The sequence below is a fragment of the Salmo trutta genome, chromosome 14, assembly GCF_901001165.1.
Source record: "Salmo trutta chromosome 14, fSalTru1.1, whole genome shotgun sequence".
Classification (NCBI taxonomy): domain Eukaryota; kingdom Metazoa; phylum Chordata; class Actinopteri; order Salmoniformes; family Salmonidae; genus Salmo; species Salmo trutta.
Genome location: NC_042970.1, coordinates 30,951,997 through 30,967,733, shown reverse-complemented (window position 1 = coordinate 30,967,733; position 15,737 = coordinate 30,951,997). Strand labels below are relative to the sequence as shown.

At 42.4% G+C, this 15,737-nt stretch overlaps 1 protein-coding gene across 2 annotated transcripts; it reads left to right on the top strand.

Moving 5' to 3' along the window:
• The first annotated feature begins 8,563 nt into the window (after positions 1-8,563).
• Positions 8,564-15,320, top strand: LOC115207793 (transmembrane and coiled-coil domains protein 2-like). 2 transcript variants are annotated; one of them, XM_029775274.1, is made up of 5 exons: positions 8,564-8,764; positions 11,595-11,969; positions 12,640-13,250; positions 13,654-13,789; positions 13,941-15,320. In XM_029775274.1, the coding sequence occupies exons 1-5, from the start codon at positions 8,747-8,749 to the stop codon at positions 14,238-14,240; spliced, it is 1,440 nt and encodes a 479-aa protein (XP_029631134.1). In that variant the 5' UTR covers positions 8,564-8,746; the 3' UTR covers positions 14,241-15,320. The 2 variants fall into 2 exon arrangements, with proteins under 2 accessions (XP_029631134.1, XP_029631135.1); XM_029775275.1 differs by lacking the exon at positions 8,564-8,764 and adding an exon at positions 8,883-8,945.
• The last annotated feature ends 417 nt before the right edge of the window (positions 15,321-15,737 follow it).

Genomic DNA, 15,737 nt, shown 5'->3' with positions numbered 1-15,737 from the left:
AAAAACCAGACTAATCAATTGTAGACTATTTATTTACCTCTATAGAGATCATTAAAATAAATTACTGGTATTTTTGTATTGATAGCATTGATAACTGGTCGAATTCCAGGTGTCATAAAAAAGCACCCCCCTCACATGACCGTTCTATTGTGCTGTAAAATAATTTGCACACCCTCCCGCCTCGTAAAATTAACAAAAAAAATAATTATTACCACCATCAATTAAAGCTGTTGCAACCCTGTTTATAAACGTGGATATCGACTTTACCACTTTAGCATGGTTTTGTAGCACATTCGACGCCACACAGGGCTACCGGGCCAGAATATTGAGGGTGCGCCGACCACAATGGAAGAGTTTACTTTCCCTGCCTGCCACATTACAATCATAGCTGGTTGCAGACAACGATCAGTTGTGGAAAATCAGATATTCAACATTTTTATGCTATATTTATAATTAAATTAAATATATTCAACGAATTTTCCACCAACAGGTTTCTGTGCCAATCCACCACACACAACCAATAAGCAATGCATAACTGAATACCGATTCACAACTTCGAGCGTATATCATCATGATTTGAGTTGTCAACACCACAATCAAGTAGAGTATGTCAATCTTGACGAACAGAAAATACATCCCTCCGTACTCCATATCGAAGGCCTGGTTTGACAATCTCCGAATGTCATTAAACCTTTCGGTATTTTGTAACAGATTGTCTCTTTCCATTAATCGAATGGCTGTTGCGCAGTTTGGATGCTGGAATTATACTGAACAAAAATATTCATTGTGACTAGTTGTGTTTATGCCACACATAAAAGGTAATACATAGAAAATGTGACAAGTATTCAGGCTATATTGAAGCGTTAAATTCGCATGATAACATATGCACCATACACATGTAAACATAGATTTTGTGCTATAGATATGTGGTAGTGGAGTAGGGGCCTGAGGGCACACACTTAGTGTGTTGTGAAATCGGTTATGGATGTAATGTAAAACTGCCTTAATTTTGCCGGACCCCAGGAAGAGTAGCTGATGCCTTGGCAGCAGCTAATGGGGATCCATAATAAATACAAATGTAATTGCTAAAATATACTTAAATATCAAAAGTAAAAGTACAAGTATAAATCATTTCAAATTCCTTATATTAAGCAGATGGCCACATATTCTAGTTTTTTTATTTACAGATAGCCAGGGGCACACTCCAACACTCAAATATAATTTACAAATGAAGCATGTGTTTAGTGAGTCTGCCAGATCAGATGCAGTAGGAATGACCAGGGATGTTCTGTGAATTAGGCCATTTTACTGTCCTACTAAGCATTCAAAATGTAACGAGTACTTTTGGGTGTCAGGGAAAATGTATGGAGTAAAAAGCACATAATTGTATTTACGAATGTAGTGAAGTAAAAGTTGTCAAAAATATGAATAGTAAAGTAAGTACAGATACCCCAAAAAACTACTTAAGTAGTGCTTTAAAGTATATTTTTACTTAAGTACTTTACACCACTGCTACTACATCATACTAACATTTTCCCTATACCCATCATGAGGTTGCTACTATGAATGATAGTTTACAACGTGACAGACAGTGCCACATGGACAGACAGTGACACATTCAATACCTCCTTGCACACTCTTGCCTGCATCTAGCTGATCTAGGGCGTAATCATTAGTCCAACAGTTGCAAACGAGAGTTTCTATTGGACAAATTCAGGTCTATTTTTTCCCGCTTCGTTCCGTTTGCTTCTGTTTAAGAATTTATTTTCAACAGAATCGGCGGAATGAATACAGCCCTGATCACACGTAAACAGTTCACTTTCATAGCAGCCACGTTGTGTTCCTTCTTGCATCTATGCGCTCTCCTCCTCTCACCTTTTCCCATTTTGGGGCGGCAGGTAGCCTAGTGGTTAGAGCGTTGGGCCAGTAACCGAAAGGTTGCTAGATCGAATCCCAGCGCTGACAAGGTAAAGATCTGTCGTTCTGCCCCTGAACAAGGCAGTTAACCCACTGTTCCTAGGCCGTCATTGTGAATAAGAATTTGTTCTTAACTGACTTGCCTAGTTAAATAAAGGTTAAATAAAATAAAAATCGCTTGTGGACTTCAATGCACAACACATCGCCTGTATGTGTCCAGGTGAAAAAACCTTTCCAAGCCAAACCATATCATAACCGCTACACACAGCCTACATCGTTGTCACCGTATTAGCTAAAGTAACATCATAGTCAACATAGCTAATACAACTACCAAGTTAGTAAACCTGCTACAATCATGCAGTAACATTACAGTGTACAGTCAGTAAGCAGTTTAGCACTTACACCGGCAGGCTCCGGTGGCTATAAATTAGTAAAACCAATAGCTTACCTTGACTTGGAAGAATCCAGTGTTGTGTTGGATAGTCATAGCCAGCTAGCTAACATAGCATCGCTCTGTTTGAACAGGGTGTTTGAGTAGGCTAAACTATCTAGCTGCATTTGCTAGCTAAGTAAGTGAAACTGAAAGTGGAAAAAATTACTAAATCTCTCTCTCTTGCTAGCTAGCTGTAGCTTATGCTTTCAGATCTAGATTCATTCTCTGATCCTTTGATTGGGTGGACAACATGTCAGCTCATGCTGCAAGAGCTCTGATAAGTTGGAGGACGTCCTCCGGAAGTTGTCATAATTGCTGTGTAAGTCTATAGAAAGCGGTGAGAACCATGAGCTTCCTGGATTTTGTATTGAAGTCAATGTACCCAGAGGAGGACGGAAGCTAGCTGTCCTCCAGCTACACCATGGTGCTACCCCACAGAGTGCTTTTGAGGCTACTGTAGACCTTCATTGCAAAACAGTGTGTTTTAATAAATTATTTGGTGACGTGAATATATTAAGTAAAGTTTTATCTAAAAAGGGTAACTTTAAAAATTTTTAAAAATGTTTTTGTTGACGATGAATTTCAATGAGGAGGGGGGTCCCCTTCCTCTTCTGAGGAACCTCCACTGGCATAGGCCTGTGTGGCCACACCACACATAGAACAATGAGACAGATATTTTACCGGATATATAAATGTGAAGCAAACGCTTGGCGTTTACACTCACTACCAATTATGGTAGTGAGAGGAAGCCCTGTGGTCAGCAGTGGGAGAATTGATTTTTGCCGACATCCTACAACTGTTCTCATTGATAAAACATTGATCTCAATACAGTTTTCTGTTCCTAAAACTATACTATGTTATGAACAGAGTGGACAAAGTTTTGTAGAACTTTGCCAAAGTGTTCAAAAATCGTGTTGTTTCAAAGGGGTGCAAAGGCAAGTCGAGTTACTGCACATGCTTACTTAACAGAGTAGGCGTTCCCTAATGGAAATACACAAATGTTTGCTAGAACACGCCAATAGGATCTCGCTAGCTTGTGCTTGGCTCTGCCCACCTCCTTGCTTGTTCTGTCCAATATGACTCATTTGTCCCGATTAGAAACGACAGGCTGTGGTTTATCTTGGGTTAGTTATAAAAATCTTTGGCCACACTATAGGACGACTTCGGAGAATGATGATCGGCAACAGTATCAGAAGTAAAAATACAGCCAGACTGGCCTGCTACTGTGCCTTTGTATAATCTGTTGAGAGTAGACCCACAACTGATCCAAATGGAATGAATGGAATGAAACGTTCAAATAACAGGGCTTTCGCGCCATTATTCAAATGAAATTTCCATTGCCGTTTACAGCTTAGAGTAGAATTGTACTCATATGCACTCACTTGAAACCAATACAATTATTCATTGGATTGTGGTGTTTCTAGATATTCTAGGCAAGATACTTTTATTGTTCCTAAACAAGATCAATGGGGGAGCTTTTTGAGCTGCGTTTCTTCACTGTTCTTTCAAGAGCAATGACGCACCTGGCCTCTCAGCTGCCTATCAGCTATTTCCTCTATCTTGTGGATATACTGTATATTGAACATTGGTGCAGATTTGAAGGATTTTGTGTGTGGTATGACTGCTAGTTAACCTATTGTAGATCTGGACAAACGATCCAACTACCATTATTGTCATTATAGATAGAGCGCAGGATAGACAGTTGAATGGTAGACCACATGTATATTGACCTGTGGTATAGTATGTGCACAGAAAAAGGGTAGTGCATAAGGGAAGTACCAAAACACCTTGATAGAGGGCATACAAGCAGATGAGGAAATTTGACTATATACTGTATAAGACATGATATAGTAAAACATGTAAAATGGCGATTGTAAATCAGGGGGAAAAACAAGCAAAGTATGAAATATGTTCTACCCTCTTGTCTCTTTGAGTGTGTAGTGAATCTTGTCAAGGAGTGTCCCCTTTCTCATTGGAAACAGAAGATAGACACTAAAAGTGGTAACATCATCAAAAGCAACTGCTCCACTCCTGAGTTTAACATACACCTCCCCAACCTCTAGCTTCAGGGAGACTGAATTTGGAAGTTAGTGTAGTAATCATCAGATGTGTTGTGGAAAGCAGATAGGACCTTCTGGGAGTTCTTGCAAATGCTTAAAATCATGTGCTGTGTTCCACGACCAAATCCAGTAATCGCAAAGTGGAAACCCATCTAACCTTTTCAGTGAACACACCTACAGTGACTTCAGAAAGTATTCATACACCTTGACTTATTCCACAACATGCTGTGTTACAGCCTGAATTCAAAATTGATTCAATGGATTTTACACACTGTACCCCATAATGACAAAGCGAAAACATTTTTGTAGAAATCTTTGCAAATGTATTGAAAATGACATACAGAAATATCCTATTTACATAACTATTCACACCCCTGAGTAAATACTTTGTGGAAGCACCTTTGGCTGCAATTACAACTGAGTCATCTTGGGTATGTCTTTGCACATCTGGATTTTCTCCCATTCCTTTTCTCAAGCTCTGTTAAGTTCGGGATGGGGAGTGGCGGTGAAGAGCAATCTTTAAGTCTTTCCACAGATTCAATCTGGGCTTTGGCTGGGCCACTCAAGGACTTTCACATTCTTGTTATTAAGCCATTTCAGCATTGCTTTGGCTGTATGCTTGAGGTCATTGTCCTGTTGGAGTATCATTTTTAGCCCCAGTCTAAGGTCGTTTGCACTCTGAAGCAGGTTCTCATCAAGGATTTGCCTGTATTTGGCTCCATTCATATTTCCCCTCTATCCTTACCGGTCTCCCAGTCCCTGCCTCTGAAAAGTATCCCCATAACATGATGCTGCCACCACCATGCTTTACGGTAGGGATGGTGTTAGACAGGTGATGAGCTGTGCCTGGTTTTCTCCAGACATAGTGATTTGTATTCAGGCCAAAGAGTTACATTTTTTGTCTCATCAGACCACAAAATCTTTTGCCTTATGACCTCAGTCTTTCACATGCCTTTTTGCAAACTCCAGGTGTGCTGTCATGTGCCTTTTTCTCATGAGTGGCTTCCATCTGGCCACTCTCCCATAAAGCCCAGATTGGTGAAGTGCTGTAGAAACTGTTCTCCCATCTCAGCCAAGGAACTCTGTTCTGTCAGAGTGGTCATTGGGTTCTTGGTCACCTCTCTGATCAAGGTCCATCTTGGTCAGAAGGCCCTATGGTGCTACCCAGTGCAGAAGAGAACACCACTGCTAACCTCTCTGTGGACAAAAAGTACGGTACTGATGGCAGCACTTCTTTTTACGAAATAGCAAGAAATGTTAGTTACTTCCATCTGGCAGACAAAAAAACGGAATAGTTATCCAAATCAAGCTTTGTGCGTTACAGTACCTTGCATTTCTTTATCCAGTCCAGCTACCAAGCCCCCACTCACTTTCAGCCTGGCCTCCATGGCTATAATGACAGAAATAATTGAAGGATATTTATAAAATAAAACAAACCAATGACAACAGTAGTTGACTTTATAGATATCTGACTGCACCTTCATTATACAGTATATGCTGAGTTTGTCCACCACACCCTCTGTGGCGCTGAACTTGACATCTGTGTCTCTCAGCTCTATGTGTTGCTCCACTACCATGTCTCTGACAGCCAGGAGTTCAGTCCAGATGTTGGGGGCAGCTGTTCATTTCATCCATTGGAGCTGCAAGGACTTGACTAAGGGGGAGGAAGAGGGGAAGAAAGAGAGCAAGAGCAATGACCTACTTTGTGTTGTTCATGTTTCTGATGCTGTCTCTTCTTGTTGTGTGAGGTGCTCTTATGCCTCTGCTCCTCACTTCTGATTAATGAATAACTGGGAATGGGAAAGGAAAGGGGGTAAACTAGTCAGTTGTACAACTGAATGCCTTCAACTGAAATGTGTCTTCTGCATTTAACCCAACCACCCTGAATCAGAGAGGTGTGGGGGCTGCCTTAATTGACATCCACATATTTGGCACCCAGGGAACAGTTACCTGCCTTGCTCAGGGGCAGAAGGACAGATTTTTACCTTGTCAGCCCGGGGATTTAATCCAGCAACCTTTCAGTTACTGACCCAACGCTCTAACCACTAGGCTACCTGCAATGGTGATGTGAAAAATCTATGGAACCTAAGTGTATCTAGATTGGGAGATATCGATAACCCACAATTTGATTTCCTTCTTTGTTCAAAAGCTTTATGGTGGTTATCACATCCACAATCCATTATATTTCATAAAATACTGCTCGTACAGAGCAGTCAGTGACTGTGATTAACAAAGCTCAGGCCGCCACAAATTAAGTGTGGGATGGATCTTAACAAAACATTTATTCACCTACTTGTTGAGGGTGGAGGACATTTTCTTCTATAGTAATATACCATGATGAAATTGCATTGTTAACTCCTACTTCCTCCCTGTACGATCATTATTATGTGTATGTGTAACTAAGACATAAACTCTTGACAGTTTGCAAATAGTTCTATATTTCTTAAAACAGAGAACTAATAATAGTCTCTTTGTGATGGATGGGATCATATTTCTTATATATGTATTTATTTCTCTGTGGTAAGGAGTTGTGGTGTCTTTAGGGATTTATACGGTTGCCCGGAGCTCTCCTTAGACTTCCTGAATTGAAGGGTTGGGGAAAAGGGGGATGCAAATCAAATCAAACCTTATTTGTCACATGCGCCGAATACAACAGGTGTAGACCTCACTGTGAAATACTTACTTACAAGCCCTTAACCAACAGTGCAGTTCAAGAAGAGTTAAGAAAATATTTACCAAATAAGCTAAAGTATTATTTTTTTTTTAAGTAACACAAAAACATAACAATAACGAGACTATATACAGGGGGTACCGGTACTAGGTCAGTGTGCGGGGGTACAGGTTAGAGGTAATTTGTACATGTAGGTAAGTGACTATGCATACAGAATGAACTGCGAGTAGCAGCAGTGTGAAAACAAATGGAGAGGGGAGGTCAATGTAATGTGGCCATTTGATTAATTTTTCAGTCTTATGGATTGTGGGTAGAATCTGTTAAGGAACAAGGAATGGTGATGTGAACTTTAGTGTGGATTTTCATGATTGCTGATATCTGTGATATGATCCTCCAGTATGTGTGTAGGTTATTGTATATTGTTGAAAATAAATTTGAATCCCCCCAAAAAAAAACTTTATGGTGCTTGTTCATAAAGAACCCTCAATAAAAACGAATTATGTTATAAACATAACAGAGAATGTAAGCATGACTGTGTGAGACATAGGCTATCAGTAATAAGTAATGTATCAAACATGATGTAAGCCTTCCCTGTAGCTCAGTTGGTAGAGCATGGTGTTTGCAACGCCAGGGTTGTGGGTTCAATTCCCACAGGGGGCCAGCACAGGAAAAAAAAAAAAATGTATGAAATTGTATGAAATGTATGCATTCACTACTGTAAGTCGCTCTGGATAAGAGTGTCTGCTAAATGACTAAAATGTAAAATGTATCAAAATGAGTAATTCAATAATTTGACAAAGTCAAAGTCATCCATTGTCAATCTGAAAAAGAGAGAAAAATATTGTATTTAAAGCATTGTCATCAAAGTGGTGAAATCCTCAAGCCAGGTACTAAAGTTACTTGTGCCTTGGTGACCAACTCGTTGTCAAGATGACAATAACTACATCCCCCTTTTCCCCAACTCTTCAATTCAGGAAGTCTAAGGAGAGCTCCTGGCAACCCTCCAAATCCCTACAGACTCCACAACCCCTTACCACAGAGAAATAAATACATATATAAGAAATAAGGGCATAAAATATGAACCCATCCATCACAAAGAGACTATTATTACTTCTCTGTTTTGGAAACCCTCACCAAGCACACTATAACCAGTGTGTATTTCTATTTTCCCTTTTTATGAAAATGGTTTTCATTGTATATCGGCCTGTATAATGCTGCATCGTGGGACACTGAAGATAGGGCACTCATTTTTAAGCCTGGTCGTAGCTCCACATTCTTTACAAACCACTGCAGCAGCCCTCCATAAACATGCGTGGGGCGGTGTATATTCAGGGTTTAAGGGATGAAGGGGCTGCGATAGGTCCTGACACAAGCCCTTCTGTTCTCCCATCCCCCCTCCCCCTCTATGCTTCCCTGGTCTCAGCCCACACAGTCACATGCACGCGTGCGCTAAACTGTCCCCCCCATCATCTGTGACTCAGCTCACACAGCTGCGATAGAGCAGGGTGGCTAACGTTTGAGAAGGGGAAAGAGAGGGAGGGAAAGAAAGAGAGAGACGCAGAGGCAGACAGAGCGAGCGTACAATATACAAAAGAGAGCAGGAGCAGAGAACGAGAGAAAGAGAGATGGAAGACAGGGAGGCTGCAGACATCTTTGCTATCAACAATGGAGCATGAAGCTCTGGTAAGGCGATAGGCAGACATTGGGGAGGGGAGTGACATTGAGGAGAGGGGGTCTCGTGTGACCAAGGGGAGGGTGGGGGGGTGGGGGGGTGGGGGGGGGGGGGGGGGGGGGGGGGGGGGAGAAGGATGGGCCTCCAACATAGACCTGCAGTGGCACTGCCAATCTTGGATTAAACAGTATGGTAATGTTCTCAAATTAATCTGTCACTGCACAGGTTTTGTCTCATCATCCTTTTATGTTGATGTCCATTCTCATTGACACAGTGCATGTCTCCTCCTCACATGTGAAGACCCCTTTTTTTATGCCATAGCCGTCTGTCATCCCCCTGCTTCTGCTCTGGTTTCCAGGAACATCGGTCATTGCTGTTTGTGTGTGTGTGTTATTTTTGTCTTATTATCCATCCAGAGAGGAAGGAACATTGTGTATTTCTTCCCTTCTTCATCCAGTCTGTAACTACATAAGCTTTTCATTAGCTCTCATTGGAATAAAATGAATAGATGAATATCCTGGTATTGTAGTGCCTGCAGTCATTTGTCCTTTAAAATCATATGCTTATGTTTCAATGCAGCTACCTGATTGTAACCTACTTTGTTAAAGTGTCGCCTTGCTTGTCAGTGGATCTGTTGGAAAATAGTTCAGGGCCGTTGGGCATATCTGAGACCTCTTTCACATGCTAGTAAAATGGTAATAAATCCTCAGTGGCCTGACCAGGTGAATTAGGGTAGCACTCACTGAGAGATGTGTGGTGTCAGTTGTCTTCCCTGGTTCCTGTCTGCTATGCTGCGGTTGGTGACAGTAATGTTGTGATGTCTGCCCAGTCAACAGGGGGTAATAATTAAACACAACAAATCTCACATCAGAAACAACTAGATGTTTTTTCATCCTATGTAAACAGTCCACAGATGGTTATGTCTTTCAGTTAGATCTTGTTACGAGGTTCATCACTGAGGGAGATTAGACCTCCATTGTTTGTTGAGCTGCCTGCCACGTTGCAGGGTAGAAGTGATGGAGTACCCCCCCAGGCTTATGTCATGCAGCATCACACCACTAAATCATACATCACACAAGCTTCAAAAGGATAGAATTGGTAGTGCATATTTTTATACAAAGCAGGCGACTGTTGTGTTTTATTAACTAAAATAGCTAATTATCATGGTATGCATCATTGTCTTAGGCCTAACCCTCATCATCACCATCATCGGGGCAATGTGTTAAGATATTCATGTGAATTAAAATATACACGATATATACAAAAGTATGTGGATGCCCCTTAAAATTAGTGGATTTGGCTATTTCAGCCCCACCCATTGCTGACAGGTGTATAAAATCGAGCACACAGCCATGCAATCTCCATAGACAAACATTGGCAGTAGAATGGCCTTACTGAAGAGCTCAGTGACTTTCAATGTGGCACTGTCATAGGATGCCACCTTTCCAACAAGCCAGTTTGACAAATTCCTGCCCTGCTAGAGCTGCCCCGGTCAACTGTAAGTGCTGTTATTGTGAAGTGGAAATGTCTAAGAGCAACAATGGCTCAGCTGCGAAGTGGTAGGCCACACAAGCACACAGAATGGGACCGCCGAGTGCTGAAGTGCATAGCTCGTAAAAATCGCCTGTCCTCGGTTGCAACACTCACCACCGAGTTCCAAACTGCCTCTGGAAGCAATGTCAGCACAATAACTGTTCGTCGAGAGCTTTAGGAAATGTGTTTCCATGGCTGAGCAGCCTTGCACAAGTATAAGATCACCATGCGCAATGCCAAGCCTCGGCTGGAGTGGTGTAAAGCTCGTCGCCATTGGACTCTGGAGCAGTGGAAACTCGTTCACTGGACTGATGAATCACGCCTCACCATCTGGCAGTTCACCCCCAATGCATAGTCCCAACTAAAGTTTGGTGGAGGAGGAATAATGGTCTGGGGCTGTTTTTCATGTTTCGGGCTAGGCCACTTAGTTCCAATGAAGGGAAATCTTAATGCTACAGCATACAATAACATTCTAGACGATTTTGTGCTTCAAACTTTGTGGCAACAGTTTGGGGAAGGCCCTTTCCTGTTTCAGCATGACAATGCCCCCGTGCACAAAGCGAGGTCCATACAGAAATGGTTTGTCGAGATCGGTGTGGAAGAACTTGACTTGACAAACCCATCGAACACCTTTGGGATGATTTGGTACACCGACTTTGAGCCAGGCCTAATTGCCCAATATCAGTGCCTGACCTCACTAATGCTCTTGTGTGGCTGAATGGAAGCAAGTCCCTGCAGCAATGTTCCAACATCAAGTGGAAAGCCTTCCCAGAAGAGTGGAGGCTGTTATAGCAGCAACGGGGGGACTAACTCCATATTAATGGCCAGGATTTTGGAATGAGATGTTTGACGAGCAGGTGTCCATATACTTCTGGTCATGTAGTGTATATATTTTGCGTTTACATGTACAGTATGCATTGTGAAAACACTTTTATTGAGTAAACCGTGATGGGAATGAGATCTGTTTATTAAAGCTAGTGTCCTTAGTTACTACATCCATTTTTGGTATAATAAATTAATGATATATACCCATTGATTTCTTGAAGATAAAATATATAAGTGCCTCATGAGTTTGGTTCAACTGTCGTTCCCTATCAGAACCCAAAATATACTGTAAACTTGTTTTACTCCAATGTTTGTAAACAATGTAAATGTAAACAAACACTGTATAGCCTCCAAACATGGCTAGATGGTCAGTCCTTGCATCCATAGCACTGTTTATGAATTTGAGAGTGGTTACTTCACATCAATCATGGCAACCACTTTCTTTCTGTCTGTGCACTCTGTTACCCCCCCTTCCCTGCTTAGCTGGATAAAAGCGAAGTGACAACGTTGAGCCCGCCCCCCTCAGCCAGCCATGGTGGCTCTGACAGTAACATCAGCTTGGACGGGGCCGGGGTGGGGTCTGAAGGTTCAGGGGTCGTCGATCCTCAGCGAACGCGGCTCGCTCTGGGGCACCTGCAGCAGAAGATCCTGAAGATCACTGAGCAGATTCGCATAGAACAGGAGGCGCGAGATGACAACGTAGCTGAGTACCTGAAGCTGGCCCACAACGCAGACAAGCTGCAGGCCTCGCGCATCAAACAGGTGTTTGAGAAGAAGAACCAGAAGTCTGCACAGACCATCGCCCACCTGCACAAGAAGCTAGATCACTACCACAAGAAGCTGAAGGAGATAGAGCAGGTGAGTGTGTGTGTGTGTGTGTGTTTTACCCTGACTGCTGCTTTCTGACGAGATGATACGTCGTCACTTTCTAAGTAGTGTTGGACGGTATCTACATTACCATATTGATTCCCATATCATTTTAGTGGAAGTAGTGCCATAACAGCGGGTAGTCAAAAAGACCTATTTCAATACCTGGGTTTGAAAAAACAAGACATGAGATGTCACTATCTAAAGAAAAACTTGTATAATAGAAAAACAAATAAGAATGATTAGCTTTATTTTTCAACCACTACACACATTGATTGCAGGTATTTATTTAAAAAGTACAAATATTGACTGTTTCCATGGTATTGTAAATCATATCACCAGTACTTCAAAATACCTTGGTATACAGTATTATCGTATACTTACCCAACCCTATTCCTAACTAGATTATCTGAGTATTTGGTTCAGACTGTTACCTCTTATTGATGTGTTTATGTTCTCTGATCTCCATCCTCTGTCGTCTCACCTCCACCATGCCACTTTTATTTCCATCCCTTTCTCACCACTTCTCCATCCATATATCTACTGCTCCTTCACATCCTGTCAATCTATTTCCTTCCTCTTCCCTCTTCCCCCTGCCCCATTTCTTTTAATTTCTCCCTCTCATCTTCCATCCCCCGTCCTCCCTCTACCCTCCTTATAGAATGGTCCAGCTCGTCAGCCTAAGGATGTGCTGCGGGACATGCAGCAGGGGCTGAAGGACATGGGGGCCAATGTACGAGCAGGGTTCCATGGCTTTGGCGGGGGTATGGTGGATGGGGTCAAAGGAGGGGTGGAAGGGGTCAAAGGAGCTGTGGTGTCTAAGCCACGGGAGTTCGCCAGCTTGATCCGCAACAAATTTGGCAGTGCAGACAACATCTCCCACCTCATAGAGGACGGGGTGGGAGGGCACTCGGAGGATGTGCCTGCACAAAGAGCCCTGAGTGGCAGTGCCACCCTGGTCTCCAGCCCCAAGTACGGCAGCGACGACGAGTGCTCCAGTGCCTCCTCTGGCTCAGCGCCAGGCAGTCACTCAGGTTGGGCCGGGGGAGGAGGTGGGATGTCGGGGCATGGGCAGGCTGGCCTGGGGAGCCCCAGACTGGAAGGGCACCACCACCACCACCACATCCACAGCTCCTGGGACACTCTGCTGGAAGGCCTGCAGGAGATCAAGGCCAGCCAGGCCCACATGGAGGACGCCATCGAGGACATGAAGAGTCAGCTGCAGAGTGACTACTCCTACATGACCCAGTGCCTACAGGAGGAGAGATACAGGTACAGACCAACACCTAGGCCAAGACACAGAGCATGAAATGAGAGTTGGTGGTATACATTGTTCTCACACTAACTGCTGAACAAGCTGATTTGCTTTTAGCTTGTTTCAGACCAGCAGTGTAAATCATGTTCAGTGTTTTCACTCTACATGATTTATGCTGAATGATATTCATGAGGATAATTAAATAGGTCAGTAAAACTGGTACAACAGGTTTGGTACATTTCAAATTGTCAAAATCAGAAATAGTTGTTTTAACACATCAAATCGATTCTCAAATTAAGTGGATTGAGTGACACCTTGAAAACACCATAAATATGTACAAATCTTTCTCTAACTCGCTGAATTGGTCTTCACTTTGCTGGTCTAAATTATACATACATTTTTACCTATCTTTCTTTTTAGGTACGAGCGACTGGAAGAGCAGCTGAATGACTTGACAGAGCTGCACCAGAACGAGATGACTAATCTGAAACAGGAGCTGGCCAGCATAGAGGAGAAAGTGGCCTACCAGTCCTATGAGAGAGCCAGAGACATTCAGGTAGATACTTGGATTTACAGTATAATATGTACTAAGATAGCACAATACTTTTTCTGTATGACTCCAGAAATTAACCCCTAATTCTGTTGTAACTTTGTGTTTGTGTTTGTGTGTGTGTGTGTGTGTGTTTGTGTGGTGTGTATACATGCAGGAAGCAGTGGAGTCGTGCCTGACTCGCATCACTAAGTTGGAGCTCCAGCAGCAGCAGCAGCAGGTGGTGCAGTTGGAGGGTGTGGAGAATGCCAACGCCCGCGCCTTACTGGGCAAACTCATCAACATAATCCTGGCACTCATGGCTGTAGTGCTGGTCTTTGTCTCCACCCTGGCCAACTTCATCACCCCACTCATGAAGACCCGAGCACGGGTGGCCGCAACAATCATGCTGGCCCTTTTCCTGTTCATCCTCTGGAAGCACTGGGACTTCCTGGAGCTGTGGCTACTGCCCAGCTGAGCTCCCCACAGCCAATCACCCACTCCCCTGTGTCTGAGTGACCAGGATGTGGACAGAGGGACCAGATTGATACACTAAGCTGCCCCAGACAAACTAAAAGTCTGGAACTTAGTCATATTTCTGAAAGGGAACCGTTGCACTTTTTTCATAGGGTTTATGCTTGGAGAGTTGTACTTATGAGTGTTGTAAGGCACAAAACCTTTTTTTACAAAGCAACTGAAGAAGACTCCCTTTGGATGGCAGATGGTGGCCATTTTTGGTTGAGAGAGACTTTTTAGGAGGTGATTTAATGGTGATTACAAGGAACCCGAGAAACTATCTGCCTGGTCGCTTGGCAACTCAAGCATTTGCTCTTTCTCTTGACTAATCTAGTGGCGTCAACTCACCATCGTAGTCACTATGATTTCATTACAATATGAGAATTAATGTTGAAATCTCAAAAAATTGTAGTATAGGCATACACTTAAAAGTGATGATAGAATAACAAATTATGCTTTGCTAAACCACGTTTGCTGTTTAAGTTCCTTTGAATTGAGCCAATTGTATATTTGGAGGACATGGCTAAGCAAAAGGATTGCTTTTTTGCTGAATGTTAGGGTATGTACTACTCATGCATGTCCTCACTTGTGCATTTATACCTATGTGATGCACTTGGCATGAGTAACATTCCAACACCAACAAAAATACACTTTGCTCTTTTCTCACTATTCTGTTGTCTATAGACAGTTTGTACCTAAATGTTCTTCTCCATATTAATTCTAAAACAGTCAACTAAATCACTTCTGGTGTTTAAACTACACTTTTTGGGTGCATCAATCGTTTTCGTCTCTTATGTGTGATGTAAAGAAGAACTTTGGAGGTCCAGGACGTATTCTGGTGAGATGGATCCTCACAACTACTGAATTATCTATTAGCTATTCTGAGCATCAATGCCATTTCATAACCACTGTTGTAGAGCAGCTAAGAATCTATGTAATATCAGATCCACAGCATGTTTGACCATTGCTTCCATGTTTCTATCCAGTTTGCTAACTCCATCACAACTCTGTTCCATTCTTAATAAATCAATTCTGAAACTATGCTAATGTTGCATGATATTGGAAAGTCGGATGGTTCTCATGGAACTGTGTATATCTAACAGTATCGACTACAGAGAGAAGAATAATACTACGTAATCAGTGATGACCTGTAATCTGTATCATGAAAAAGGTACTAATTTCAAAGACAGTCCCTCAATGTACTCCCCTGCAAAATTGAACTCCAGGCTTGTTCAAGCTAAAGGTTTGTATATCAACTCCCTGTAGGAGACAGTTTGTTTAAGCAGTAACCTATAATAAGTGCATCTTTTTACTAATCGAGTGTCCATCATTTCAGTGTGGGCTGGGTTGAGTTTACAATTGGTTTCACATCTAAAATACTGTATGTGCTTACAGACATGCAGTGAACAGCCTCTAAAAGTAATGCAGTGAACAGCCTCTAAAAATAATTCTGTAATCC

Excerpts from the sequence above, each read along its gene's own strand:
- LOC115207793 (XM_029775274.1), top strand. Across the intron at positions 11,970-12,639 it reads AGCTGAAGGAGATAGAGCAG|AATGGTCCAGCTCGTCAGCC; the intron begins GTGAGTGTGTGT and ends CCCTCCTTATAG. Across the intron at positions 13,790-13,940 it reads AGAGAGCCAGAGACATTCAG|GAAGCAGTGGAGTCGTGCCT; the intron begins GTAGATACTTGG and ends GTATACATGCAG.